Source organism: Lipomyces arxii (assembly GCF_038497795.1).
Source record: "Lipomyces arxii strain Phaff 12-163 unplaced genomic scaffold V1512scaffold_12, whole genome shotgun sequence".
Lineage (NCBI taxonomy): Eukaryota > Fungi > Ascomycota > Lipomycetes > Lipomycetales > Lipomycetaceae > Lipomyces > Lipomyces arxii.
The window spans coordinates 108,602-133,937 of record NW_027117711.1 but is presented as its reverse complement, the minus strand read 5'-3'; the positions used below and the strand labels follow the sequence as shown (position 1 = coordinate 133,937).

Here is a 25,336-nt window from a genome sequence, read left to right as displayed (position 1 = left end):
GAATTCAATAGTGCAAACTATTATTTTCTTTGTTAAGGCCCAAAAGTATCATGCAAAAAGCAGACTTGAGTTGATGTGGGCGTTGGAATCGGTAACTGAGCCACAGTATTGCTTAGTGCAATGCATCATCATTGTGGAATTCAAATGCAATATTTGGCACCGCAGTATGTAGTTTTGGCTATTATGTGAGTAGACATAAACACTGAAGAATCGTTTCTGGCTCTATATTGGTAACTGAAGATGAAAAAAGTATAAAGTTCATCAGTACGTGCATTTTGACTTGTTCAATTACTCAGTCCTGCTATATAACTAGCAATAGATTGCGCTAACGTACATCAGCGGTTAAGAACAAAACTTACGCTGCATACGCTCCCAGCCGCAACGTACGCATACGTGAATCGTTGGATGACAGCCACGACTGTTCACGTACTGAATTCCCGGCCCTTTAACCCTTAATTTAGGCCCTTTTACAACGCAAATTCTTACAATGTAGTCACTTTTCATTATGACGTGATTTTAGATGAAGTTTCTCCTGTTGGAGATCTTATGCTTTCACAGTTGTATCTAGTTTTCTTGGCTATTACCCTACAAAACTGTAACTGTCAAAACAATTAACTAAATATATAGCCCTAACCCAGATTTACATCAAGAGAAAAAACTCGGTTTCTTTTCGAGACAGACAAGAAGACTTTCAATACAGCAATTGATCCCACGCAATGGCCGAAGAAATAAAAGTTGACACTCCTCCTGTTGAAACAGCACCTTCTCCCTCTCCTGCACCGGAGTCCGCTCCTACTGCAGCTGCACCCGTAAAGCCAAAGAAAGTCAAAGGCCCGAAACCTGCAAAGAGCGGTGGTGCCGCCCCAAAAGGCAAAGATGGCGGACCAAACTACAACATCAACTTGCAGAATGCCGAGGACGGAAAGGTCGTGACTAGATTCCCACCTGAGCCCAGCGGATATCTTCACATTGGACACGCGAAAGCAGCTTTGTTAAATCAGTATTTTGCTCAGGCTTATCACGGGAAGCTCATTATTCGATTTGATGATACCAACCCCAGCAAGGAGAATGCAAGTAGTAATTAAATTTGTTTGTAATTTACTAAAAATTTACAGGTTGAGTTCCAGGACTCTATTCTTGAGGATCTTGAATTGCTTGGAATTAAAGGTGACATCATTACATACTCATCCGACTATTTCCAGTTGATGTACGATTACTGCATTCAGATGATCAAGGAAGGTAAGGCATATGCCGATGATACTCCGGTTGAGCAGATGCGATACGAGCGTACCGAAGGTATTGCCAGTGGCCGTCGTGAACGTACCGTTGAAGAGAATCTTAAATGGTTTCAGGAGATGGCAGACGGAACTGAGGAGGCGAGTCATTCTAGTTTCAAAAGTGTTTGATTCTAACATTTCAGGGTTTGAAAAATTGCATTCGTGCTAAAATCTCAATCACCAGTCCAAATAAGACCTTGAGAGATCCTGTCATCTACCGTTGCAATTTGACTCCCCATCACAGAACTGGGGCTACTTGGAAAATATATCCAACGTATGATTTTTGTTGTCCCATTGTTGACTCGCATGAGGGCGTCACTCACGCTCTTCGAACTATTGAGTACCGTGATAGAAACGCACAATACGAATGGGTGTTGAAGGCGCTCAAGCTTCGCAAAGTGTATATTTGGGATTTCAGCAGGATCAACTTTATCAAGACTCTTTTGAGTAAGCGTAAGCTGCAGTGGTTTGTCGATCAAGGTCTCGTCTCAGGATGGGACGACCCTCGATTCCCTACCGTCCGTGGTGTTCGCAGACGTGGAATGACTATTGAAGGACTAAGAAATTTCATTCTCGGTCAAGGTCCGTCAAAGAATATCATGAATTTCGACTGGAGTTTGATTTGGGCTACCAATAAGAAGGTTATTGATCCTGTTGCGCCCAGACACACTGCTGTTGTGAAAGAGAACGTGTAAGTTGTATGCGTATGTGCAGTGTCAAGGTGCTAACAATCAACTAGCGTCAAGATAACCATTGAAGGCGGCCCAGCTGTGCCCTACAAGGAGCAAAAGCCGAAGCACAAGAAGAACCCTGCTGTTGGTGTGAAGCAAGTCATTTACGCCTCTGAGGTCTACGTTGACCAGGAGGATGCTCTGACGTTCAAGGAAGGTGAGGAAATTACGCTTATGGACTGGGGTAATGCAATTTTGAAAACAATTCACAAGGAAGGTGAGACCGTGACTGGAATTGACGCTGTTTTGAACCTTGAAGGTGACTTCAGAAAAACCGAAAAGAAAATAACCTGGCTTGCTGCTACAGAGGAAGCTACTCCAATTGACTTGGTTGATTTTGATTATCTAATCACCAAAGACAAGCTTGCTGACACTGACGACGTTAAAGATTTTGTGAACCCCAATACAGTGTTCCACACTCCTGGATTCGGTGACCTTAACGTGCGCGACATGAAGGTTGGCGACATCATCCAGTTTGAACGAAAGGGATACTATAGGTTGGACACTGCTTATGCCAATGGACAGCCTGCTGTGTTTTTTACCATCCCTGACGGCAAGGTCGTTCAAAAGTACGGTGCAAAGAAAGCATAGAGTCTGCTGTTGTGTATTCGCAATGGTGTAAAAAGTTGATGTTAGTATATACAATTCGCTATATATGAATACATTAAAATATATGATATGTACAGTAATTATTGCTCATCGGTGTTTGGAATCTCTTCACCAGAGCTTTCGACCTTTTCTTGAAGAAAAACAGTTTTATACACGTCAGTGGTGTTTCTTAAACTACCCGACTCTTGAACAATTTTTTCAATCACTTTGATTTGGGACTGTACCTGTGGGACTGCTTTCAATATCAAGTCCTGGTTGTGTGTGACAGTGCCAGAGAATGTCTTTAATCCGTATAATGCCAGGTCGTAATCAATGATTGAGCGGTTCAGATTAGCAACATAGTTCTTCTCGCTGTGAAATTCTTTTTTGGAGTACACTGGAACTTGCGGGAATGAAGTCCATGAGTTGTTCAACGCGGTTAAAATCTTTTCTACCGCCTCGTCAAAACTTTTCTGGTACTGCTGTGCCTGTGGGCTTTCATCTCCAGGCGTAGTATTAACCTTCATTGCAGCGTATCCAGAAAGAGCAAGTGCCAAAACCATTGGGTCTGCTGACTGTAAAGGACTGAACCGTTTTAATGTCCTTGAAATCTTGTAAACATGCGAGATGTTCCAATAAAGCGCATCAGCACGAATAGCGAGTGCTCGCATGAAGTTCTTTTTGACCGATGGGTACAGATTCAGGCCATAAACTGCTGGACGCGCAATGAGCTCTGCTACTTCCTTGTAAAACCCTTTGAGGATCCAAGACCGCACTAACTGTTCTGCACGTAGTTCTGAGAATTTGAACAATTTTCTCGAATGCAGTCGCATCAACTCGGCTTTGACCTCTTGAATCGTTTCCAGAGTCGTTGCCTGAAGCGCAACCCGATTAACCAGCCAACCCGACGGCGCCATTTCGCGCTGCGTCATTCGTCGTTCTTCGGCCGTCAAGGTCGGCTTGACTTTAGGCTTACCCTTTGACCTTAAAGTCGCCGCTAGCGCTTCTTCCTGATTTTGTTTCTGAGCCGAACTCGAAGCAAGCTTCAACCGTGTCGTTGTCTGCCGTAGAAGTTCCAACGCGCCTTCATACGTCGTTGTTTCTGTTCCTGTAGTCAATGGCCGTGTACAGACACTTTTGCAAGCCAGTAATAACCGTCCTGAGGTCAATTGCCGTCTTGCAAGAGAAAACGGAGATATTCTGACCATTTTTGCTGGGTTGAAAATGTCGAAAATGAATTGAATGTTAAAAGACTTCGGTCTAGAGAAAAAGTTGTTAAAATGGTACTGTTCGCGAAACATAGTCATAGAATTGAATTTAAGCCTAGAGCGTACGTATAGCACCAAAATATAAATTAGCTGTATACTGGGTACTATATCACACAATTTTTGTGCTGCGACGTCTGTATAATTATTTCCAAAACAATCACTGTTACGCGTGTAGATGTGGCCGCAATGCTATGAGAGACCCCCCCCCCCCCTTTCTTCTACTTAATCAAATATTCAGCACTTGATTGTACAAGACCAGATTTCACGCAATATAAATCAGAGTAAAGAGATACTTATGGCTACCTCTAACATTGGAATCGATGGTCTACCAGACCAGAGGTGAGTTGCTGACTGCTTACTATGCGACTATAAGACGCGTCGTGGTTAATTTGGACTGGTGTTGACAAATTCACAAGGCGCAAGATTGTGTTTAAACGCGGTGCTGCGTTTACTGTCATGGTCTGTGGTGAATCTGGGCTGGGTATGTATTATTTATTTGCTTGAAATAGCTGTGTAATGCTGTATCTGTACTGAATATCGATTCTGACTGGTCATTTATAGGCAAGACTACATTCGTCAACACTTTGTTCTCAACCACAATCAAGAGTTATACAGACAATAGACGCAGACATCCAAAGCAGACAGACAGAACTGTTGAGATTGAAATCACAAAGGCGGAGATCGAAGAGCGATTTTTCAAGGTCCGTCTGACTGTGGTCGATACGCCAGGATTCGGTGACTATGTCAACAATAAGGATTCATGGAGCCCTATTATTGAGTTCTTGGATGATCAACATGAGAGCTATATGATCCAAGAGCAGCAGCCTCACCGCGAAAATAAGATCGATATGAGAGTCCATGCTTGTCTGTATTTCATCAGACCCACTGGCCATACCTTGAAGCCACTGGACATTGAGGTCATGAAACGTCTATGCACCAGAGTCAATTTGATTCCTGTTATTGCGAAGGCAGATACTTTGTCACAGGGCGATTTGCTAAAATTTAAGGAGAGAGTGAGTTTAGGTCGGTTGTAGATTTGGATTAAGCTAATGGCGTAGATTCTTACTGTCATTGAGGCTCAGGGAATCAAAATCTACTGTCCTCCTATTGATGAGGACGACGCTGCCTCTGTTGCAGAAGCAAAGGAGGCTATTGTATGTTTATGTAGAACCAGCTTGGCATGCAGCTAACAAAGGTAGGCGTCCATGCCGTTCTCTGTGATTGGATCCGAGACTGATGTCGAGACCCCAGACGGCCGCATTGTGAAGGGCCGCCAGTACTTATGGGGAGTTGCTGAGGTTGAGAATGAGGCACACAGCGACTTTAAGAAGCTGAGAAACGTGCTGATCCGGAACAATATGCTTGATCTCATAAGCTCGACTGAAGAGAAGCATTATGAGGCGTACAGAGCACAGCAGATGGAGACCAGAAAGTTTGGCGAGTCGCGGCCGAGAAAATTGGATAATCCCAAATTCAAGGAGGAAGAAGAGGCGCTCAAGTGGCGATTCACGGAACAAGTAAAGAATGAAGAAGTCAGATTCAGACAATGGGAAACCCGACTCATCGCTGAACGAGATCGGCTTAACCGGGATTTGGAAACCATTCACAATAGGTACGGTAATTGTTGGGCAAGTTTGCTGCTGATTGCTAATTGGGTTTAGTATCAAGGAGTTAGAGATTGATATTGATAATACAACTGCACAGAGCAGAAATTACAGACGTTAGACACGACGCTTACTTAACAAAACTTGTATTGTTTCTGGGGTTTGATATTGTTTGTACCACTTTGTATAACTTTTGTTTGCTTTCGTGCTATTAGTTGAGAGTGACTGTATTGTACTGTAAGGATCTGCCAAATTATATACATACACATCTACACCTTTAGACTTGCAGTTCAAACGAATCCTTTACGGGCTAAAGACGTCAGAATAATCGAGCATTAGAATGGTGAACTTACAGCCAGTGAAGAAGAACTGGACGACAAAGACCTGGAAAATGGCCATGCCAACGATAGCAAGGACTTCGACGATTGAGAACCAAAATATACGCGACTCTGTAGACTTGACTGTGCTGAAGTTACGATTCTCTCGTGTCCGGAAATACTTTTGAGTGCGGGAGATTGACGTTAACTTGCCAGAGAGTGAGTGTATACTGTTATCTAGCGTAGACGACTCGTCTTCTGTGCCTCCAGCTTGTTTGATGGGCAATTCTGCCCTGACTTCATTCTCAACCTGATGTAATTAGAACGCGATCTTCATAGTTCGATTAGAAATACATACTGCAATCTCAAAATCAACCAGTTTCTCTGCAAAAGTCGACATTTCATTTAAGAAACAGAATCTGTACTCTCCAACTTCATTGCCCGTAAACACAAAATCGCCCTGTCGTTCCTTCTCTCCGCTGACAATGACTTTCAAACTTGGTGAATGAACCGAGTAATCTATATCAAACGATCCTCCACTTTGAACCTGACAATCAGTCAAACGCGATTCAATTACATTGTCAAGCAAAGACATACAGCAAAGTAAAATGCGATTTTGTAGCCTGGTTGATCGACTTGAGCATAAAAACACGCTCGCTCGTTCGCGGCTACACTATAAGTCAATGCGGTTGCGGTCACATAAGACGCGAATAACGAAAATAAAATCAGTAAGTTTGCAGTCATTTTATTGATGAAGGTTGAAGTGTTTAGTGACAGGCTTCAGACGCGTAGTGAAAGGAGTAGTAGTGACATTTGCGCTGGGAGTATATTCACTACTTAACTATACAGTGACTACAGTGACCATACTGAACACATTCTACTTGTTACGGTCTACAATACTGCTAAAACAACAGTTAACTATCAATAAATTATCCATTAACTATCAAACGAATGAGTACAAAATGACTCCACGAAATTCACATTCATTTTGACATTGGAGTAGTTCTTAAGAAATGAGTAGGGCATTCATATCTATATCAATTAGCTCTATCAATAACTACCATATAACATAGCATACCCATAAGGATTCTTATCAAGATATAATTGATGATACTGTTCAGCATCCCAAAATACTCCAATTGGAATAAGTTCAGTGACAATCTTCTCAGTATAAAAGTTCTTTTGCAATCGCTGCTTGACTTCTTCCGCTGTCTTCTTCTGCTCGTCTGAATGATAGAAAATAGCAGATCGATATTGAGGACCACGATCTGGACCCTGTCTGTTCATTGTAGTAGGATCATGCATCCGGAAAAAGAAGTCAATCAAAGTGTCATAAGACACGATCTTTGGATCAAACAAGATCTGAAGAGATTCGGCATCTAATACTTACTTAGTATCGAAGTCACAAATACGCACTATGATATCCCTTACGACCAGTGTCAGCACCACAAACTTCTTTATAAGTTGGATTCTCTTTAGACCCTCCACTGTATCCAACTCGAGCATCTAGTAAACCTTTACCATTGCCAAAATACTGTCTGTAAATATGTTCAACACCCCAGAAACATCCAGCTGCAACAGTCGCAACTTCAGTGCCTTCAGGTACAGTCAAAGTAGCAGAAATTGGGCCTGCTGATGTGATACCAGCTGGAGTTACTGGCATGATCGAAGTACTTCGAAGAGGTTTAACAAGTAATTGAAAAAATGAAGCCATTAGCATTGTAAGTATGAATGGAACGGAATAAGTGATTATCTTTGCCAGAGTGGTGATGCTGCGACTAACGGCGTAGTGTATTGGTGAAGTTCATCAGACATATTTATATCGAGTCAAGAACAATGACGTATTTATGACAAGTCTTCAATGATTTTATTTTTTTACCTGCAATTGAATAAAGTGAATTTGCTTTTTATATTTGATACTATTCTTTATTGATTAAATAATTAGTATAAAAGTTGTCATAATTGAACATTGTTCATACTGACAGACCCGCCACTCACTACACTGCCTTAACTAAACATCAGAATTAACTAATTAATATACATTTTATCATTGAAAGAAACTGCTGATTTAATTGTGACAATTCCCATTAAAGTGGTCAAACAGTAACTAGAAAGTGATCATTAATTAGGTAAGATCCTGGGGTATAAATAATGACGTTTTCTCACTAAAGTAGACTGCTCACGCTTAAACAAACAAATTTCACTCTGAGAAATGTCAAATTTAGTGACAATTCACTTTGATTCAGTTTAAATACAATGTTTGATCTACCTCCATTAACTACTGCTCTCTTTGGTCTCTCTGCTCTGGCACTCGCAATTCGTTTCGTGACCCAGAAATATCCTGATCTCCATCCTTTCGCTCTATTCCACCAGTCCTCAATTTCTCCTGTTCGTAACTCAGATGAATCTGCTATTCACAGGTCAATTATAACCCCTTTCACTTATCCTTTGGTTTCTGGGCTCAATATTCGTGAAGGTCATTCATTCCGTGATGGAGATTTACGTGATGTGTGGGATTTAGCGAAAGCTGGAAAAATCGGGACTTTTGATAAAGAATCGGGCCAAATAAAGTATTACAATCATGGTATGTCGTTGTTGACTGTTGCTAAAGGAACAAGAACAATCTGACTTCGTTCACAGAGAGCGATCTTACTCCTAAGCTTCATATTGCTGCAAACCAGTTTAACCACTTTGTTGCAAACGTTAAAAGAATTGCAATCTGTTTGCCAAACTGCATCGAAAACATAGTTGCTTCGTTCGCCTGTGCTCACTATAACATTGCTTCTGTTCTGCTCCCTCTGACTAACGACAGTGGCATTCTTACTGCTTGTCTTAAACTCACAGAGCCTGAAATTCTGGTCTGTGTCGCCGGAGCGCTCGATTTTAATACACTCACTCTTCCTTCATCGGTAAAGTGTATAGTACTAGTTGATACCGCAGGTGATGCCCGTATGGATTGGAGTAGTCAGCTACGAACTGTCTTGGGTGGCTCAATCCTGGTGCACACGTGGGACCAAGTCGTGTCCTCGTCAAGCCGCCTTCCAAGCGAGAAGCAATCGTCAGTCGAAGACAACTTTGCAGAAACTGCTGTGATTGTGCCCTACACTAGAAGCAATGGCGAAGTTTTAAAGGCAGAATTTACTCATAAAGTTAGTCGAGTGCTAATCTTCACAGTATCGCGCTGACAATCATAGAATCTAGTTGCCGCCATTGCCGCTCAGCTCAGAATCATTCCTCATGGGCACACTTGGAAGACAACAGATGTTGTCGTACCCGTCGAACCTTTGCAGGGTCTTTACAGCAGAGTCCTTTTGTTTAGCGCACTCGCCACTGGTATGTCCATTCCATCGGAGTAAGCTTTAGTTATAACGATTAGGCGCAACCGTGGTGCTCTGTGGTACGACTGGTCATGGATTTGACATTGATGCAGTCAAGGCTGTCAACCCATCCATCTTAATAATGTAAGCGCTTTTACTTGTGAAAAAAAACAAACTAACATTACAGATCACCCAAAACCCTTCGGGAAATTACAGCTTATACACCTAACTTGCTAGTTAATTTGAGAATAAAAAGGGCCGAAGGAATTTTAGCATTTGGTACTCTTCCCGCTCCCATAATACGCGGGTTCTCCAACCTACGTATTTTGTATACCCACGAAGATCAACCACCGACGCTAGAGTCACTAAGCTGCACTTCAAAAGACAAATCCGCAGACTCGTTCACGTCGGAAGATTTGTCGCTAGCGCGGGCGTTGCTTGGGACACACATCATCTACGCCTTGACTCACGCGTGCACCGCTGGCTCGCTCTGCCAGACTCACCTGTTAGACTACAGAAATCTTGGACCGATTCGTGTGTTTGGATCGGTTTTACCATCGCTCGAGGCAGTCGTCAAAGATGTCGAACAATTACAAGCCAAAGACCGGCGAGGAAGCGTAAGTTACAAGATGAAAGCGAGAAGTACGCTGACTTGAAACAGTTATTTGTCAGAGGTCCGTCGGTTTCAGCAAGAGGCTGGGTGTCTACTGATATTGTGGGAGAATGGGGTGATGATGGTTGCTTTAGAGAACTATGATCTCTGGCAAGTAATATATACATTTCTCGCTTCGCCTAATATAAAAGTAATTTACTTCATTCGTTTCGGTAAATCGTCAAAATTCATTCCCTTTTTGGGGGATTTCAATGCCTTGCGAATAATTGACAACCGGTTTACTAGCGGAATTACTGACCACCTGGCAAACATGGGTGTTACAGCAATGGAGAACACCAGTCGGATGGGGAAAAGCATCTATCTGATTAATTGAGTTCATTAAACAACCATGCCGCACTAACCTTTACTATAGCATATGCCGCAGCACCGTGAAGAAGAAACTTAGAAGCAGCTTCACCAGATGCAGGCAGGGCTGATTCTGGTACCTATCATCGGTTAGCTTTGAACCATGTCGCCAATCACGTACTTACAGCCTTCTTGTAAAATTCCAAACCCTTATCAATCATCGCACCAGATAGCGACGGCATAAAGTCCAAATAATCAAACAAGTAAACGAGTCCAAACAGCGGCAGAATGGCAGTGAGCTCATGAATCAGCATGAACGTGAAGATGTATGAGCCCGGATACCCAAGCAATTTCTCTGCATAAGGCCGCAATCTTGCGGGCAGTCTGTCGACTAATGCCTGCAACCTCTTTCTTGATTTGACCGTCTTTGCTGCCTCATCAGCAGCACCAGTCTTAACCTTGACAGCCTTTCCAAGCGGAGGTTCAATTGCGCGTCGAACGATTGCTGAGCTGAAGTTCAACCTTTGAACTGGTCGCGGTGCGCGCGGCAGTATACTAAGACGTAGCTGACGCAGTAGCATTTCACACGCAGATGAGCGCGTAACTGGCATTATTCGCAACATTTTCTTGTTATTTGAGTGTATATCTGAATTGGGAAGATCCACCGGGAAGAACAAGTCTGTGTCTCGAAACGCTAATTTGAGCCGCATAAGGGGTTTGTGTTTGAAATGACGAAGACTAAGTTCAGAACAACTCTTACTCACTCGTTAGCCAAATAAGAGGCATGGTGAAGGATTCGAAGGCAAGCTCAACAAATGCTGTACGTGTACCAAGTGGCATTCCAGTTTGCCGTTTTTATAGCATGCCTGGGGGTAAGTTTATGCGCGTTAATGGAGTCTTGAACTGATAAGTCAAGGATGTAGACGAGGAATAGAATGTCCATTTAGACACGGAGATGCTGGATCAAAGCTGAAAGTTGCGTCTGGATCTGCGTCGCGCGCTCAAGAAATTAATGAGCTTTCTACCCGCTTCCCAAACGCTGAGCTAGATGAGTATGCTTCTTTGATCTAATGAAGCACTATGCTGATCTGTACAGGGACATGATTACAATCTCATTTACACCTTCAGATCCGGATTTTCCGTTTGATTTGTCTTATTTGCATATCACGATGCTAGTACCGGAAGCATATCCTGCAGAGCCGCCGGTTATGACTGTGGTCAACACCGATATTCCACGCGGGTTCGCACTGAATATTGAGCAAGGATTCGAAAAACAGATTGTCGGGTCAGGCAAAACGTTGCTGGAGATGATAAACGAGTTGGACGCACGGTTGGAAGATTTCTTAACGGTGGAAAAACGCGAGACAATTAAGATTGTTAACATCCGGTCGGCAAAACCTACTGCGCCAGCAGAAGACGCAGCGGCGGCATGGGATATTGACTTTGAGAAACTGCAAATAAACGATGCAGAGCTGGTGCCTGAACGTCCGAAAACACCAGAACAGATTTACACGGATGCAGAGTTAGAAGTCGCGAGCATGCTTCGTGAGAGAGAACTACGACAAGTGCTAGTCCGATTGAAGAATACGAAGAAGCTCAGTACAGACCCAGAAACTGGAGACACGACGTTGCAGGTTCCTTTTGAACCAGTGAACAAAAGCGCGCTGCCTTCCTGTTTGCGATCCGTGTCGATATGTCAGTTGACAATTCCTAAACTGTACAATTTAGACCCTTGCACAATCAAGTTCACCGATGTTGACGCACCGGAATCACATGCTGTGGAGTCTAATTTTGCGACTCATGCTGTCGCCAATAAAGACTTTTCGCTCTTTGCACACATGAACTTTCTGACCCAAAATGCTGCTACGTTGGCGGTGGTGCATGAAGAGCAGCATCAAGACGAGGAATCTGAGATCCAGTCGGTTTCCGACATTCCTGACGTATACACTGCTCCTCCTGAGTGGGACATGCTGAATAGCGACGAGAGTGGAGAGGAAGAAAGTTGGTACGAGTACAACGACGATTGGTATCTCAGCGAAGGAGACGAGCGGCGATACTATGACAGCAATGATGAAACTGAGCAGCCGCATGAAGAACTCGAGAGTGATGACGAATCTGTTGACGAAACCGCAACTGTGGATACAAAGTCTGCACCGCGTGGTGTATCTATCAACATTCCTGGCTTACGTTTGATTAACGTCGGCGTGCTGGAGTGCACACTTCTCAATCTCACAGTTAAGTGTTCGAGATGCAAGACCGAGACTGAGATGAACGACGTCAAAGCCGGCCACTCAAAAGAAATCGCATGCGGTAAATGCAGCAGCGTGCTTGCAGTCGCAGCCTTTGTCGCAGAATTCATGCACCAACACTCCCCTCGAGTAGGATACATCGATCTACAGGGCTGCACTCCGGTCGACATGCGTCCAAGCGCGTTCATGCCGGCTTGTGGTACCTGCGGTGAACCGTTGCCAGGCAAGACTGGTATTTCTGGTCTGGGAATCGCGCAGACAATGTCGACATACTGCCGCTCATGCCACGCAAAGATGTCCTTCTTTATTCCACAGGTTAAGTTTTCTCGTGTCGCAGACGAACCAGTTGGTAACACTGGACATTTTAAAAAGCGCGCAACAGTATCACTGGGAATCGTAGCGGGCACTCCGCTGCCGTTCGATGGAACTTGCAAGCATTACCGACGTTCGACTCGATGGTTCAGATTCTCGTGCTGCCAACGAGTGTTTCCTTGTGACAAATGTCACAACGAGCATAGTGATCACCTTGACGAGCATGCAAACAGAATGGTCAGTACTTTGCCTTTTTGTCATACGACGTACAGTATGCTAACAGAATGTTTTAGATTTGTGGCATGTGTTCCCGAGAACAGAATTACCGGCCCGAAATGTGCGGCTATTGCAGACACTCGTTTATACGACGAAACACTGGATTTTGGGAAGGCGGGCGGGGCACTAGAGATAAAGCCAAGATGAGCCGGAAAGACCCGAGAAAATACAAACGGCGGGGGAAGCCTATAGTATAATGTCATGTCTATTTACAATTTGATTTCATGGGTATTGCACTCTATACAAAGTTAGGCTTTTCGTAAAATTCTGGCTGCAATGTCCATGTATGCTTTTGCGTTAGGACTGTCTGGATCGGCGATCACAACTGGCGTTCCGGCATCGGATAACTTGCAGATACTTGCGTGCAGCGGTATTGACCCCAAGACATCTACACCGAGTCTCTGTGCCTCACGGTCGACACCTTCAGTGCCAAAAATATGAGTCTCATGGTTACAATTTGGACAGACGAACACACTCATGTTCTGAACCATGCCAAGGACCTTGAATGTCAGACCAAGTACAGACGTAGCACTTTTAATCTTACCGGGACATCGACTTTTTTGAACATGTTGATCCCCTTGACCGCGTCAAGCAGTGCGATATCTTGGGGAGTCGAAACAATCACCGCCCCGTCAACTATGACTTGCTGTGTGATTGTCAGCTGCACATCGCCAGTTCCGGGAGGCATGTCCAGTACTAAATAGTCGAGATTATCCCACGCGACATCATGCAGCAACTGTTGCAAAGCCTTCATAACCATTAACCCACGCCATACAATAGGTGCGTCCGCGGTGGGCAGCAGAAAGCCCATCGACATTGCCGTTATACCGTAGTTCGCAAGAGGTATCAGCCGGTTTTGATCGTCTACCCGCGGTTCGCTGCCTTCTAACCTCATTAGCTTCGGCACTGACGGACCAAATATGTCTGTGTCTAATATTCCAACCCGTTTATTTTGCATTGCAAGCGATAGTGCAAGGTTCACTACGCTCGTCGTTAACTTTATTCTTAACCTGTTGACTTTTCTTTACCTGCCACCGTACTTTTGCCAACACCACCTTTTGCTGAAGACACGGCAATTACTTTATCTACCCCTCGCAATTTCGCTTTCTGTGGCAACCCACGAGCTAACCGCATATTCGGAATCGTTCCTTTTGCCGGGATACCCTGTCTTGTCAGACGGACAAACACCATTTACCAAACACTCACTGCATATTTGACCGGTGCGAAATTTGAAAACTGGGCTACTTTCACAATTGATACATTTTGAATAAACCGTGACGCGCCTTTCCATAGCATTGTGAAAAAAATCTTTTTGGAGTCTGTGGATATCAGGGTTCCAAGTTTGTGCGGATCACCAGTTCAAGAGAAGAGGATATGTTTTGCGTTTGCCGGGAGCCCCCTAACCATAACCCTACTTACATCGAGGGCAGAAATTTACGCCATACGTATGGGGTTTTTTTTATCTATAGCTAGTCAGTATAATTTAAGCAGTGTTAACATTGTTGACCAAAGATTATGAACGTTTTTAAGATTAGATTAAGGTATGAACAGCTTCAAGTATTACCAAAATCATTTGCAAAACATAAAAAAAGGATCAGCAATTACGAGCCTAGTATTTCTATCAAATTTTTTTCGCCAAATATATTGTACAACAAATTCGATTCGACTCGAGCAATGACTTTCTATTCGTCAATTCCGGGCTTACTAGTACAAATGGCAGCTACGGCGCATTGGTATTTAAACCAATTGAGAAGTCTATTTAATTTTGCTTGATCTTGAACAGCATTCAAATACAATAAAATGGTTTTAAGATTTTACAATCAAACCGTATTTGGCATTTTAAACATGAATACGCAGACTGGATTTGCTGGGATTGTACGCGTACGGTGCGGTACGTACGGTTATACATTAGCCGAAACTTTAATTGTCTGTAAATATCTGGTCCACAAAGATACTTTAAAAATCACTTGATATACAGATTTAATTGGCACGCTTCATAGCATTTAAATTTAATAGGGGTATTTTTTTTAGTAATTGAATTCAATGCAAAATCGAATTAATCAGAATGCCGAAATAAGTTAGGCAATTTGCTTTCAGTGTAGGTATCATTTCACTCTGCCGCGCTAGTTCCTCCTTTAACACTTTGCCATACTCATTCTACTGCATCGAAAAGCAAATACTTCGGTTTTTTTTTTTGTTATTAATTACTTGAAAGATGTTGAGCAGCGTGTTGGTAGCTCGTTGAGAAGACCTTTGCTCAGTTAGTTATCTATGCATATTCTTTCGCTTTGCATTTTCTCGCAAATACCGCCAACGATAAAACCGAAGGATTTACAAAAAACTGTGCGAATACAAATTTTTGCAGCCTATTTGACGTTAATAACAATATCTATAGTCATGCATATGTCGAAACATTTAGAGGCGACAACAATTTCATTGAGCTTTCAAGATGTGATACACTGCAATGTTCTTGCTTTACGGTAATCATTGGGTAAGGGTTAATATACGTTCTCGATGCACGAACACGACTAATGAACATGTACGTACGCATTGTGCCATCCGCGTTTCATCCATAGTATCGTGCTTGTGGTATGTATGGCAAGTGTTTTTTTAAAACAAAATTAATAAGATGACTGCTGTAGACGACAGATTTCAAGACAGGAAAGAACTTCTTTGGTATGTCTATGTGATGCGTTGGTTGCCATTTTTGAGACAATTCAATAATTGTAATACTGTCTATATTTTTATTGATAAAGCTGTCTTTTTATTTTGTTCATTCGCCTACGTTTTTATTTTTTGTCTAATGATTAGTTTTAGTGAAGGCCCAGAACGACTTACATGTAGTATAATCTAAGCTTTATTGCTATTAGAACAGACGAGAACTAAAAAATACACAAACCATATTATTATTTATAAGCAGTATATAAACACTCTATTCCCATTCAACCGTAGCAGGCGGCTTCGACGTAACGTCGTAGACCACACGGGCAACTCCCGCGACCTCGTTCACGATCCGGCTAGATACTGTTTTGAGAAACTTGGCGTCAAAGAAGAACCAGTCTGCGGTCATGAAGTCAACGGTCTCAATTGCGCGGAGGGCAATGACCTGCTCGTACGTCCGTTGGTCACCCATGACGCCGACGGACTTGACCGGGAGCAGACACGCGAAAGCCTGGCTGATGCTGTCGTACAGCCCGGCCTTTCGAATCTCTTCGATAAAAATGTAATCAGCCTTGCGCGCAATCTCGACCTGGGATGGAGTGACCTCGCCCAAAATACGGATGGCAATGCCAGGGCCGGGGAAAGGATGACGCCAGACAAGCTCGTGTGAAATTCCGAGCAAGGTACCGAGTGCGCGGACTTCATCTTTAAACAGCTCGCGAAGGGGCTCGATAAGCTTGAGTTTCATGTTTTCAAGCAAGCCTCCGACGTTGTGATGAGTCTTGATGGTCTGACTCGGTCCCTTGAAACTAATACTCTCAATAACGTCAGGGTACAAAGTTCCTTGCAACAGATACTCGATTTTTCCACCACTGGCCTTGTCAAGTTTTGCGGATTCTTCCTCGAAAATTTCAATAAAAGTGTTTCCAATAATTTTCCGTTTCTTCTCTGGGTCAGTGACACCTTTAAGTTTACTTAAAAACAGCTCGGACGCGTCAACAACCTTAAGATTAATGCCGAGACCCTCAGTCAAAGTCGCATGGACCTGCTGAGCCTCGTTCAGACGCATGACACCGTTATCGACAAAGATGGCATGGAACCGGTCACCAATTGCATCGTTTAGCAACTTGGCGGCAACAGTAGAATCGACACCGCCAGACACGGCCCCGATGACCTCGCCTTCTGGGCCGACCAGAGCGCGGATCCGCTCAATCTCGGTGTCGATAAAGTTTTCCATGGTCCAGTTTTGCTCGCACTTGCAGACTTCGATTGCAAAGTTGTGGAACAATACTTTGCCACCACGAGTGTGGGTCACCTCGGGGTGGAACTGGATGCCGTAGATTGGCAATTCGTCGTGCACGATGGCAGCAAATGGAGCATTGTTAGTAGTTGCAATGACTTTGAAATGCTCAGGTAATTCTGATAGTTTGTCGCCATGGCTCATCCAGACCTAAATCCTTAACAACTAAATAACAAAAAAAGTACAAGAGTCATACTTGGAATTCGTCAATGCCTTTAAACAACGAAGAGTCATCGCTAACATGAAGAGTAGCATGACCATATTCTCGCTTCTCACTTCCACTAACTTTGCCTCCGTGACTCCAAGCAAGTTCTTGAAGACCGTAACAAATTCCCAGGATCGGGACCTATGCAATTGTCAGTGTCAATCTGATTTTGAATTGCAGTATTCTCACTCCGAGTTCGAAGACAGCAGGGTCTGCGTGCGGCGCGTCTGGGGCATAAACCGAGTAAGGTGAGCCAGAGAGAATGACACCTTTTGGTTTCCATGCAAGATCTTTAATCTTTTGGGTGCATGGAAGCATCTCAGCGTAAACATTGAGTTCACGTAGACGACGAGTGATCAAATGACTGTACTGAGAGCCAAAGTCAAGGACCAGAATGGTATCAAAGATGTTTGTCACCTTATAACGAGTCAACAGTCTTCTAAAGAATAAACACACATATAACTATACCTGAACAACTTCCTTCTTTTCACTCATTATTACCTATATTAATAAACGAAGGACAAAAAAGCGGATGATTTTGACAAAAAGTGAAAGTCAAAATTTTGTAATTTTTTTGTCCCAACTGGTTTAATTTTAAAGTTCTGAACTGGTTCAAAAACTAGTTCAATTTTAGAGCCTTGAACGATGTTGATCAACACTTTCGACGTCTTCATCTTCAACTTTGAGTACTTGACTAGCTGAACCTTCCCGACCCAATTTTTAAATGATTATTTAAATTTTTGATGCGTTCAAAGTTGATTTGGCTTAGCTAATAGAAAAAACAGTACAATCTTACTAGCCTCTCGTCTTTGTTTACTCATTTCCAAATACGAAAGCATTAGCCGATTGAACCTTGTCGTACGTCCAATCCGGATCGTCCTCAATTACTGATCTTGTTCGAACAAATGACGGCTCAGCTTGATACTTCAGACTTGTCTGCGATTGCATCTTCATCAGCAACAACAACAACGACAGCGGATGCAACTAATCGTGTACCAGACTCATCTTTACTCTCATCTGCTCTCGCTGCTACAAACTCCAATCTGTCGAGACTGACTAAGACTGTGGTTGCTACATCCGCAAGCCTGACCGGATCAAATTTGTATGGCGACATCACAAACACAGCGCACTATCGGTCAGCGATCAATGAGTTGGCGCCGACAATGCGCAAGCCGGCAATGCAGCGCAGACTGTTCTCGTTCCGAACCGGCGGAGCTAGAGTCAGTCGCAGTAACGCGAGTGTGATTGCTGCAAGTGCGCCGAACATGTTGCTGTCGAAGGAAATGCTGGCAGATCTACCGGAAGGGAAGTACTCATACTCGTTGCTTCAGGGTTTTAAGGCAACTCTACCGGAACATTCGGCGGAAGAAACAAAGCAAAACAACAAGTTAGTTCGGTCTGCAAAATCAAAGTCGAAATCGAAAGAATTAGTTGTGGAAGTCGAGCCGGAGCTGACAGGGATACAACGGCTTGAGAGAGATAAAAAGGACGCGATTCGAAAACTACAACGACTAGATGTCCGGAAAGCAATTGTGGTGCAAGGTATCAACGAGCTGGAAGCCCGGATCGAACAGTTAAATGTAATCAAACAACGAAACATGGAGCGATTGGCCAAGTTTGAGGATCAAGAACTTGAGCTTGAAGACAAGCGTGCGTTGAGTTTTATTTTTGGTATCGCAGCGACTAACTTGACAGTGCAAGTGATTGATTATCGGATAGAACTTTTACAGGAAGATGAAGCAGAAGCAGATCAAGAAGAGCAAGCAAGCGAGGCCCCGACAAACATTAGCGGGCCAGCTGACACAGAATCAATATCGGTACTTGCGTTAGGCGAGTCGATACTGCAATATAGCGACAGTGGATCATATCACAGCGATGAGGAGCAGGAAAACAGGCAAAACTTCCAGTATATACAAACAATTCACGATGAGAATGACAGCGAAGAGGACGACGAGACAGATGAAGAACTGACACGGGAAATGACAAACTCGATGCGGGAAGCATGGCTGTCGTCATTCTTGGAATGGGAACGACTAAGTGGCGAATGATTTGTTTGAACAGTAAACGGACTCTGTCGTTATTGAAATGGAAACAGCTGAGTGTTGATTTGTTTGAACAGTAAATAGGACATTTGTACATATTGATCATTTTAAGAATATGCATAGACATCGCTTATTATTAAATGTTATTGTACACTGTAGACTCACGTCGGCACGGCAAACATAGTCAACATGTCGTCAATCATTTGCTCGAAATTTTCACGCGTGACGAGCATGATTTGTCCTTGAGGCGCAATGCCGTAATCCTGGAACGTGCGTCTTGAGTCTGCGGACTGAGATTCCTTGCTGAACTTGTATGTCGCGAAATACTCCGACCTGTGCTGGATGATTTCGTCCTCGGCATGGAAGTAGAAAGTTTCTTTTGACGATCCTTTTTTCTTTTTCTTTGGCCTATCTTCATCATCGTCTATTTTTGACGCAATCTCGGTGAATGACTTTGAGATGATGACAAAGTAATCAAAGTCGTATTTATCCCCCTATAAATTAGCAATGAAACGCGCTGAAAGTATAAAAATACGCACATTCTCAACCGCACTTTTCATTTCATCACTCAGCATACGATACATTGGCGGAACAACTTCAGTAGGCATGTTAATCAATCGTTCACTGAACACAATCCCGGTATTTGTTTTGGCAGAATCAGCAAACAATGCCTTCAGTTTCTCGTTAAAGTCGGGTTTGAGCTTGGTCTTTGTGATTAGATAGTCTAACACATCTTTCAATGCCGGGTTCTGCCGGTGAATGTTGGCATTAATCACGGTTAAGTACGCAAACGGGTCACTTTCAATACCGTCGGTCTTGACGGTCGACCCGAGCGTGTTTTGCGATAGAATCAAGTCAGTAAGCGCAGATAGGTCAAACAACACGTTGTCGGCATCGAACGTCTGTCGTAGCAAATTCCGTATAGCGTGATAGTCGATATCTGGTCGAGGATCAAAGAAGTCAAAGTCGACATTCACGATGTCTTCGTTGTCTGAACCTGAGTCCTGCTAATTAGCATAGTCAGCTACATAAATCGTAGTTCATACTTCTTCTGCGTCTCGTTTCTTTGAACTTTCTTCTTTTCGTTTGGACATTTTGACGAAGTTTTGTTGATTTCGACGAGATTTTTTGTTATTTTTTCAGGGGTCGTTGGGAGTTTTCAATACGCATTGTATTAAGTAGATATGGCATTAGTACGTAATAGCTAGACTATATGCAATCATATCATTTGAACGATTGTGATTCAATTTGAAAGAATTAAATATACAATTAATGAATAATAAGCAATAAATGAGTAACATCTGACAGTATTAGTCAAGTAGTATTCATTTTGAACAGTTGACAATCCAAGGCTGGCAGAGGCATTTCTCGCCATCGCGATACTCCCAACCGAATTACTCACACCAAATGCCAGGTCAATCAGCAATTGCAAACGGACTCAGGAATAGGCTAGTCTTCTTACTAGTCTCGAGTTACCGAGTCTCGACATGTTCGAATTATCGTTTTAGATTGTACGCTTCTGCAGCAACAAATGAGCGCACGATCAGGTATCCCGAGACTGCGTCACCAAATCCGTATCAGATCTTTGATATCGCGCACGGAAGCAAGATCGAGTCCGCAGAATTGAAAAAGAGGTATTACAGTTTAGTCAAGCAATATCATCCCGACACTGCCAAAGCGCCTGAGAACGCATCTCCAGCTGCTAAAGCGGCGGAAAAGATCATGACCGAGAGATTTAACCGCATCGTGGACGCATACAGTATTTTAAGCAGCCCAGTCAAGAAACGATCGTACGATTCGACAGGGTACGGATGGAACTATCCTGACCCGATACGTGACAGAATGCCGTCCCACGCGCGATACAATTTCACGAGAGAGGAGTGGGAACGGATGAAGAATTTTAGCAATGACAGAATGTGGGCATCAGGACAGTATCCCGACGAGCGCGGAAACCCACCAGACCCACCGAAACCGCGACCAATTGACCACGAGGCAAACATGCGTACGCTGATGTACATCATTCTCTTCACGTGCGTAGTGACGTACATTCAGTCCCTGCGCACGCTCTCGTGGGCTGAAAGTTTTGAAGAACAAGTTAAACGGCGGTACGTTTCTGCGTCAGACTCGAGCTCGTCACGAGTGTACACGAAATATAGTGGTGCGCCTACAGGGTCTATGGCGTACGAAGAAGTCGCACTGACGCGGCCGCTGGGACATGGTGGCAGCGGCGGCGCGGATTACGTGCCATACCGCGACCCAATCCCGACTCTGAGGATGTTACGCGCGCGTATGCGAGAACAAGCAGTGAGAGCAGGTGTCGATGTCCAGTCGGATGCGTTTAAGGAGATTGACAACCAATTCGTGGTCGCGGTCGGAAACTTATTACAAGGTCGTCGGGTTGCACCGGATGCGGTTCCAATGGCTCGTCAATTGGCGGATAAACTGGTGGCTGAGTGTATCAGCAAGTGTAAGCTGACGACAGATAAGGAGTAGCATCTATAGCAAGATTGAGAAGCATAAGGAGTAATTTATTAGGCGGCATCATGCAAAACTATAAAAATACATATTAAAAATCTATCCCATTGTACGCATGGCAAATTCAAATGCGCAGAACGTGCTTGCATTCACCGGTGCAGCTCGCAGCATGGTCGGTCCGAATCCACGGAAAAATCCTTTGAGCCCAAACTCGCGGAACGTCTGCTTGAACCCGTCGGCCATGGACACGTACCGGCGCTTGGCAGGGTCGATTGAGTCAGTCTGCATTTTGGACTTGACGACGTCAAACGGATACGCTGACATCCAGACCTGGTCTTTAGTACAGTACTTTTAACACTTCAGAGTAAAACTCACGCTGTATCCAGCACAGCCTCCATAGATGCATAGTCTCCAGCTTGGAATTTCTGTTCGAGCGATGCTATTGGTTCGCATGTCACGATTGACAAGATATTCATAGGTCAAAAAATAAATTCTGCTAATTAGAGCGACTTCATACGACGACACAAAATATTACCCCATTCCATGAGCTTCACGACAAAGTGTTGGCCCAAACCCACGAAATACGCCACGAATGCCAGCAGCCTGCTTTGCTTGTCTGACTACGTCCAGCGGGCCATTAAACTGACGTTGCCCTTCCGCCGCGGTCTGAGTCTGCAGTCTGATTCTTACATGTTCAATAGGGCATGTCTATTGAAGTTCATTAGCAAATTATCAAAACGCGACACTTAATACATACGAGAAATGCATTCATGAAACCAGCAGCGGTGCCAGAGAAATAGTACTGCGAGTACTTTAAATCAGGCGGGTTTCCAGCCGCGACATTCTGTCGAGCCCACATCCGTTTCATGCCTTCAAACACACCAAATTGCATGGAAACTTGACAGGATCAGAAACAGAGACCAGAATTCACAGCATAATAGTTGACGTACCACAGAAACCAACTGAATACGTTAGAAAAATATATAGAAACGAGGCAAGTAATTACCTCCAATTAAAGGAGTCAAAGTTCCTTTATAAAATCCACGAAAGCCTTCATTCTTGACTAAATTTCTGACGACGTCTAGTGCGCCATTATAAGTACCAGTCGGAGCACTTTGAAGCCGAACCTTGAGGTATTAGACTCAATCGGGTTGTAAATGCGTATAGAACATACTTTTGTAGTATCAAACGGCTGTCCAACTAGAACTTGAGCTGATACTGTTAGCTAATGCTTCAACTGTGTATACTTTTCACACACCAATTCCACCACAAGTTCCAGCAGAAACGTCTTTGAGGACTCTTAGAGGACTGACCGAGTCATTTTGTTCAACTGCCTCAATAATCTGAACTTCTTCTTCCATGGCCACTCAATTGACGTTTAAATGGGTTCAGTTTGAATAGACGAGGATTAACTAATCAACTTATTTTTTGTCTTGCGGCTCATCCCATTTACGCTATATGCGCTGTGCTATATACGCTATGCTTATTACACTGTATAATCCTATACTATTTAATGAGATAATACTATACGGTACATAACATACGCTCATAACTACTATTTACATATCCCACCGCACTCTTTTCTGAGTTCCAGATAAATTTGATTTCCCGCCTTTAACAGACTCATTGTCGCCCATTTCTGTATACTTATGTATCCGCAATTCTATCTCATTAACCATTTATCGTAAGTAAACATCCACTAAACTTACTGTAAACATCCTCATCCTCATCCTTCTTTGTTCGTTCGCCCTGAACAACATTTGTTCGCAACACTAGCGCAACTCCAACAGCATGCTCAAGTCGTCTGTCAATTTCTTCTAGATCAGCGTCATTACCACTTAGTTCTCGTTTGCCAGCTTCAAATCCATCGCGTGCTTGTTGTCGTGCTGCTAAGAGTAACCGGGTATCGTCTGTCTTTGCTCAGTAGTGAACATCCACAGCATAACTGACTTACTCTCAAATGCTACCCGAGTTGCTCGAAGTAAATTTCGATACGTTGAGAGCACTGCAATAGATCGTGACATTTCTTTTATGCTGTAAAGTGGAATACAAACTACCATATATATTCTTCGACTCTTGTCAGTTAGATCTGTGCGGCTCAAACTCTACTCGGTCTACAAAAAATTCCACTTGTCAATCAATGCCAATCTATAGTATTAAAATACAGTGAGAGTCCTAGATAAATAATCTACTAGTCTAAAAAGGCAAGTACAAAGCCTTTTTAGCGGCCTTAACAACAACATCAGTAGTAGGGAAAGCCATGTTCTCAAGCTCAATAGCATAAGGAGTAGGCACCTCAGCACCAGTCACCCGCTCAACAGGAGCATCGAGATAGTCAAACGCTTCTGACTCCATGATTTGAGCAGCAATCTCAGATCCGAATCCGAAAGCAGGGAAACCAGAGTCGACAGCGACAATCCGGTTGGTCTTCTTGACACTCTTGACAATGGCAGGCACATCCATAGGCTTGACAGTACGAAGGTTAATAACCTCAGCCGAAATGTTCTCCTGAGCCAAAGCCTCGGCGGCCTTGAGACACAACTCAACGTTGCGCGAATGGGCGACCAGCGTCACATCCGTGCCAGCTCTCTCAATCTTGGCCTTTCCGATAGGGATGATGAAATCGGGAGACATGGCCTCCTCTGACATCTCAAACGCTTCTCCGTACAAAATCTCGTTCTCGAGGAAAACAGTAACGTTAGGATCACGAATGGCAGCCTTCAACAGACCCTTAGCATCCTCGGCAGAATAAGGCGAGATGACCTTGAGTCCAGGAATAGCACCGTACCACGCACTGTAATCCTGCGAGTGCTGAGCAGCAACACCAGCAGCCGCACCGTTAGGGCCACGGAAAGTGACATTACATGGTTGAGTACCTCCAGACATGTAGAATGTCTTCGCACCCGAGTTGACGATCTGATCAATGGCCTGCATCGCAAAGTTGAACGTCATGAACTCACAAATGGGCTTCAAACCGGCGAGAGCAGCTCCGACACACAGTCCAGTAAAACCAGATTCGGTGATTGGCGTGTCAACCACTCGTTTGTCGCCAAACTTATCCAGCAGTCCACGCGACACCTTGTAAGCTCCGTTATACTGAGCAACTTCTTCACCCATCAAGAAAACAGTCTCATCACGTTCCATCTCTTCAACCATTGCCTGGTTGAGTGCGTCACGAACAGTGACCTAGTATTGATTAGCACAACCCACCACAAACTCAACAGTAAAGCAATTCACATACCATCGTAGGTCCTCCAGTAGACGAAGCAGATCTCTTTCCAAGATCGACCATTCTCAATGCCGCATTCTGTCCAACTAAAGGAATTGAGGCCTTGTTGAGTAATAATCTATTAGACTTCGTTGCAGCAACAGGCGCAACAGATGACGATGAGAACGAGCGCTTCACCAGGAGGCGCTTAGCAGTAGCAATTGAAGCCATCTGAAGTTTTCTTCTAATTCAAAAGATAAATAAAACGAAATATAAAAAAAAACCCGTCGAGTCCGATTATTTAAAACAAAACACAGAAAGAAAGGAAGATGATGAAGAAGGGCGAGAAAGCCTCGGGGATAGTGTCTGTTGAGCCCTGACCCTAACCCGGGTTCCTTACTTTCAAACCCTGAATCATTGCCGAACGAATCATAATCCTTTCACGTGACCTGGCTATTGTCGGCTATCGGTGGTATCCCACATGATCGGAATAAAGCGCGACGCCGCAGTTGTGGGGGCCGACTACACCCGAAGCACCTAGGCCATCT

General features: G+C 43.8%; 16 protein-coding genes across 16 annotated transcripts; 6 read left to right on the top strand and 10 right to left on the bottom strand.

Annotated features, from left to right (window-relative positions):
* Positions 1 to 683: 683 nt before the first annotated feature.
* On the top strand, positions 684 to 2,687 carry V1512DRAFT_264935 (tRNA synthetases class I, catalytic domain-containing protein). The gene is made up of 4 exons (XM_066916792.1): positions 684 to 1,070; positions 1,116 to 1,376; positions 1,421 to 1,968; positions 2,017 to 2,687. Exons 1-4 carry the CDS (start codon positions 717 to 719, stop codon positions 2,597 to 2,599), a joined length of 1,746 nt encoding a protein of 581 aa, XP_066770604.1. The 5' UTR covers positions 684 to 716; the 3' UTR covers positions 2,600 to 2,687.
* On the bottom strand, positions 2,615 to 3,824 carry V1512DRAFT_264934 (uncharacterized protein). Its single transcript, XM_066916791.1, has one exon. The coding sequence runs from the start codon at positions 3,802 to 3,804 to the stop codon at positions 2,698 to 2,700; it is 1,107 nt and encodes a 368-aa protein (XP_066770603.1). The 5' UTR covers positions 3,805 to 3,824; the 3' UTR covers positions 2,615 to 2,697.
* A 376-nt stretch (positions 3,825 to 4,200) lies between these two features.
* Positions 4,201 to 5,748, top strand: V1512DRAFT_264932 (Septin-domain-containing protein). Its single transcript, XM_066916790.1, has 5 exons — positions 4,201 to 4,345; positions 4,426 to 4,877; positions 4,923 to 5,018; positions 5,064 to 5,476; positions 5,526 to 5,748. Exons 1-5 carry the CDS (start codon positions 4,321 to 4,323, stop codon positions 5,587 to 5,589), a joined length of 1,050 nt encoding a protein of 349 aa, XP_066770602.1. The 5' UTR covers positions 4,201 to 4,320; the 3' UTR covers positions 5,590 to 5,748.
* V1512DRAFT_264931 (emp24/gp25L/p24 family/GOLD-domain-containing protein) lies at positions 5,535 to 6,596 on the bottom strand. The gene is made up of 4 exons (XM_066916789.1): positions 6,383 to 6,596; positions 6,144 to 6,332; positions 5,822 to 6,095; positions 5,535 to 5,778 (listed from the first exon to the last, which is right to left on the bottom strand). Exons 1-4 carry the CDS (start codon positions 6,527 to 6,529, stop codon positions 5,759 to 5,761), a joined length of 630 nt encoding a protein of 209 aa, XP_066770601.1. The 5' UTR covers positions 6,530 to 6,596; the 3' UTR covers positions 5,535 to 5,758.
* A 103-nt stretch (positions 6,597 to 6,699) lies between these two features.
* On the bottom strand, positions 6,700 to 7,630 carry V1512DRAFT_276989 (peptide methionine sulfoxide reductase MsrA). The gene is made up of 3 exons (XM_066917890.1): positions 7,217 to 7,630; positions 6,864 to 7,164; positions 6,700 to 6,817 (listed from the first exon to the last, which is right to left on the bottom strand). The coding sequence occupies exons 1-3, from the start codon at positions 7,503 to 7,505 to the stop codon at positions 6,769 to 6,771; spliced, it is 639 nt and encodes a 212-aa protein (XP_066770600.1). The 5' UTR covers positions 7,506 to 7,630; the 3' UTR covers positions 6,700 to 6,768.
* V1512DRAFT_240756 (uncharacterized protein) lies at positions 7,616 to 9,918 on the top strand. The gene is made up of 7 exons (XM_066914236.1): positions 7,616 to 7,914; positions 7,960 to 8,369; positions 8,426 to 8,934; positions 8,980 to 9,118; positions 9,162 to 9,246; positions 9,290 to 9,719; positions 9,764 to 9,918. The coding sequence occupies exons 2-7, from the start codon at positions 8,042 to 8,044 to the stop codon at positions 9,857 to 9,859; spliced, it is 1,587 nt and encodes a 528-aa protein (XP_066770599.1). The 5' UTR covers positions 7,616 to 7,914; positions 7,960 to 8,041; the 3' UTR covers positions 9,860 to 9,918.
* Positions 9,911 to 10,671, bottom strand: V1512DRAFT_248640 (uncharacterized protein; the record flags this gene model as incomplete). Its single annotated transcript, XM_066914563.1, has 3 exons — positions 9,911 to 10,072; positions 10,117 to 10,200; positions 10,246 to 10,671. The coding sequence occupies 3 exons, from the start codon at positions 10,669 to 10,671 to the stop codon at positions 9,911 to 9,913; spliced, it is 672 nt and encodes a 223-aa protein (XP_066770598.1).
* Positions 10,672 to 10,741: 70 nt separating this feature from the next.
* On the top strand, positions 10,742 to 13,143 carry V1512DRAFT_292057 (uncharacterized protein). Its single transcript, XM_066918283.1, has 4 exons — positions 10,742 to 10,932; positions 10,977 to 11,112; positions 11,157 to 12,858; positions 12,915 to 13,143. The coding sequence occupies exons 1-4, from the start codon at positions 10,845 to 10,847 to the stop codon at positions 13,092 to 13,094; spliced, it is 2,106 nt and encodes a 701-aa protein (XP_066770597.1). The 5' UTR covers positions 10,742 to 10,844; the 3' UTR covers positions 13,095 to 13,143.
* A 2-nt stretch (positions 13,144 to 13,145) lies between these two features.
* Positions 13,146 to 14,031, bottom strand: V1512DRAFT_271813 (P-loop containing nucleoside triphosphate hydrolase protein; the record flags this gene model as incomplete). The annotated part of the gene is made up of 3 exons (XM_066917660.1): positions 13,146 to 13,397; positions 13,442 to 13,878; positions 13,926 to 14,031. 3 exons carry the CDS (start codon positions 14,029 to 14,031, stop codon positions 13,146 to 13,148), a joined length of 795 nt encoding a protein of 264 aa, XP_066770596.1.
* Positions 14,032 to 15,734: 1,703 nt separating this feature from the next.
* V1512DRAFT_264911 (uncharacterized protein) lies at positions 15,735 to 17,602 on the bottom strand. Its single transcript, XM_066916788.1, has 4 exons — positions 17,532 to 17,602; positions 17,253 to 17,480; positions 17,055 to 17,204; positions 15,735 to 17,008 (listed from the first exon to the last, which is right to left on the bottom strand). The coding sequence occupies exons 1-4, from the start codon at positions 17,556 to 17,558 to the stop codon at positions 15,830 to 15,832; spliced, it is 1,584 nt and encodes a 527-aa protein (XP_066770595.1). The 5' UTR covers positions 17,559 to 17,602; the 3' UTR covers positions 15,735 to 15,829.
* A 251-nt stretch (positions 17,603 to 17,853) lies between these two features.
* V1512DRAFT_36627 (uncharacterized protein) lies at positions 17,854 to 19,189 on the top strand. Its single transcript, XM_066918356.1, has 2 exons — positions 17,854 to 18,713; positions 18,759 to 19,189. Exons 1-2 carry the CDS (start codon positions 17,969 to 17,971, stop codon positions 19,109 to 19,111), a joined length of 1,098 nt encoding a protein of 365 aa, XP_066770594.1. The 5' UTR covers positions 17,854 to 17,968; the 3' UTR covers positions 19,112 to 19,189.
* V1512DRAFT_279791 (p21-C-terminal region-binding protein-domain-containing protein) lies at positions 18,811 to 20,199 on the bottom strand (the record flags this gene model as incomplete). Its single annotated transcript, XM_066917982.1, has 3 exons — positions 18,811 to 19,599; positions 19,645 to 20,112; positions 20,152 to 20,199. 3 exons carry the CDS (start codon positions 20,197 to 20,199, stop codon positions 19,267 to 19,269), a joined length of 849 nt encoding a protein of 282 aa, XP_066770593.1. The 3' UTR covers positions 18,811 to 19,266.
* A 177-nt stretch (positions 20,200 to 20,376) lies between these two features.
* Positions 20,377 to 21,698, top strand: V1512DRAFT_264908 (uncharacterized protein). The gene has a single exon (XM_066916787.1). It carries the CDS (start codon positions 20,513 to 20,515, stop codon positions 21,596 to 21,598), a length of 1,086 nt encoding a protein of 361 aa, XP_066770592.1. The 5' UTR covers positions 20,377 to 20,512; the 3' UTR covers positions 21,599 to 21,698.
* V1512DRAFT_248633 (mitochondrial carrier domain-containing protein) lies at positions 21,680 to 22,941 on the bottom strand (the record flags this gene model as incomplete). Its single annotated transcript, XM_066914562.1, has 8 exons — positions 21,680 to 21,910; positions 21,956 to 22,073; positions 22,116 to 22,288; positions 22,338 to 22,477; positions 22,531 to 22,542; positions 22,587 to 22,707; positions 22,755 to 22,792; positions 22,839 to 22,941. 8 exons carry the CDS (start codon positions 22,939 to 22,941, stop codon positions 21,680 to 21,682), a joined length of 936 nt encoding a protein of 311 aa, XP_066770591.1.
* A 198-nt stretch (positions 22,942 to 23,139) lies between these two features.
* On the bottom strand, positions 23,140 to 23,604 carry V1512DRAFT_248632 (mitochondrial zinc maintenance protein 1, mitochondrial; the record flags this gene model as incomplete). The annotated part of the gene is made up of 3 exons (XM_066914561.1): positions 23,140 to 23,243; positions 23,290 to 23,490; positions 23,535 to 23,604. 3 exons carry the CDS (start codon positions 23,602 to 23,604, stop codon positions 23,140 to 23,142), a joined length of 375 nt encoding a protein of 124 aa, XP_066770590.1.
* Positions 23,605 to 23,703: 99 nt separating this feature from the next.
* On the bottom strand, positions 23,704 to 25,160 carry V1512DRAFT_227343 (thiamine diphosphate-binding protein). The gene is made up of 2 exons (XM_066913872.1): positions 24,822 to 25,160; positions 23,704 to 24,766 (listed from the first exon to the last, which is right to left on the bottom strand). The coding sequence occupies exons 1-2, from the start codon at positions 25,017 to 25,019 to the stop codon at positions 23,777 to 23,779; spliced, it is 1,188 nt and encodes a 395-aa protein (XP_066770589.1). The 5' UTR covers positions 25,020 to 25,160; the 3' UTR covers positions 23,704 to 23,776.
* Positions 25,161 to 25,336: the final 176 nt, after the last annotated feature.

Bases quoted from the DNA above. Each gene is read 5' to 3' on its own strand.
- V1512DRAFT_227343 (XM_066913872.1), bottom strand. From the start codon at position 25,019: ATGGCTTCAATTGCTACTGCTAAGCGCCTCCTGGTGAAGCGCTCGTTC. The intron at 24,767-24,821 runs GTATGTGAATTG...AATCAATACTAG, and splicing joins CTACTGGAGGACCTACGATG to GTCACTGTTCGTGACGCACT.
- V1512DRAFT_36627 (XM_066918356.1), top strand. From the start codon at position 17,969: ATGACGGCTCAGCTTGATACTTCAGACTTGTCTGCGATTGCATCTTCA. The intron at 18,714-18,758 runs GTGCGTTGAGTT...CTAACTTGACAG, and splicing joins ACTTGAGCTTGAAGACAAGC to TGCAAGTGATTGATTATCGG.
- V1512DRAFT_240756 (XM_066914236.1), top strand. From the start codon at position 8,042: ATGTTTGATCTACCTCCATTAACTACTGCTCTCTTTGGTCTCTCTGCT. The intron at 8,370-8,425 runs GTATGTCGTTGT...CTTCGTTCACAG, and splicing joins AATAAAGTATTACAATCATG to AGAGCGATCTTACTCCTAAG. The intron at 9,119-9,161 runs GTATGTCCATTC...TATAACGATTAG, and splicing joins GTTTAGCGCACTCGCCACTG to GCGCAACCGTGGTGCTCTGT.
- V1512DRAFT_276989 (XM_066917890.1), bottom strand. From the start codon at position 7,505: ATGCTAATGGCTTCATTTTTTCAATTACTTGTTAAACCTCTTCGAAGT. The intron at 7,165-7,216 runs GTAAGGGATATC...AGTAAGTATTAG, and splicing joins TTGTGGTGCTGACACTGGTC to ATGCCGAATCTCTTCAGATC. The intron at 6,818-6,863 runs GTATGCTATGTT...TAATTGATATAG, and splicing joins CTTGATAAGAATCCTTATGG to ATATGAATGCCCTACTCATT.
- V1512DRAFT_264911 (XM_066916788.1), bottom strand. From the start codon at position 17,558: ATGAGTGAAAAGAAGGAAGTTGTTCAG. The intron at 17,481-17,531 runs GTATAGTTATAT...ACTCGTTATAAG, and splicing joins AAAAGAAGGAAGTTGTTCAG to GTGACAAACATCTTTGATAC. The intron at 17,009-17,054 runs GTATGACTCTTG...TTAAGGATTTAG, and splicing joins AAGGCATTGACGAATTCCAA to GTCTGGATGAGCCATGGCGA.
- V1512DRAFT_292057 (XM_066918283.1), top strand. From the start codon at position 10,845: ATGGTGAAGGATTCGAAGGCAAGCTCAACAAATGCTGTACGTGTACCA. The intron at 10,933-10,976 runs GTAAGTTTATGC...TGATAAGTCAAG, and splicing joins TTTTTATAGCATGCCTGGGG to GATGTAGACGAGGAATAGAA. The intron at 12,859-12,914 runs GTCAGTACTTTG...AGAATGTTTTAG, and splicing joins ACGAGCATGCAAACAGAATG to ATTTGTGGCATGTGTTCCCG.
- V1512DRAFT_264931 (XM_066916789.1), bottom strand. From the start codon at position 6,529: ATGACTGCAAACTTACTGATTTTATTTTCGTTATTCGCGTCTTATGTG. The intron at 6,333-6,382 runs GTATGTCTTTGC...ACTGATTGTCAG, and splicing joins AAATCGCATTTTACTTTGCT to GTTCAAAGTGGAGGATCGTT. The intron at 6,096-6,143 runs GTATGTATTTCT...TAATTACATCAG, and splicing joins TGGTTGATTTTGAGATTGCA to GTTGAGAATGAAGTCAGGGC.
- V1512DRAFT_264908 (XM_066916787.1), top strand. From the start codon at position 20,513: ATGCCAGGTCAATCAGCAATTGCAAACGGACTCAGGAATAGGCTAGTC.
- V1512DRAFT_264935 (XM_066916792.1), top strand. From the start codon at position 717: ATGGCCGAAGAAATAAAAGTTGACACTCCTCCTGTTGAAACAGCACCT. The intron at 1,071-1,115 runs GCAAGTAGTAAT...AAAAATTTACAG, and splicing joins CCAACCCCAGCAAGGAGAAT to GTTGAGTTCCAGGACTCTAT. The intron at 1,969-2,016 runs GTAAGTTGTATG...ACAATCAACTAG, and splicing joins GCTGTTGTGAAAGAGAACGT to CGTCAAGATAACCATTGAAG.
- V1512DRAFT_264934 (XM_066916791.1), bottom strand. From the start codon at position 3,804: ATGGTCAGAATATCTCCGTTTTCTCTTGCAAGACGGCAATTGACCTCA.
- V1512DRAFT_264932 (XM_066916790.1), top strand. From the start codon at position 4,321: ATGGTCTGTGGTGAATCTGGGCTGG. The intron at 4,346-4,425 runs GTATGTATTATT...GGTCATTTATAG, and splicing joins CTGTGGTGAATCTGGGCTGG to GCAAGACTACATTCGTCAAC. The intron at 4,878-4,922 runs GTGAGTTTAGGT...CTAATGGCGTAG, and splicing joins TGCTAAAATTTAAGGAGAGA to ATTCTTACTGTCATTGAGGC.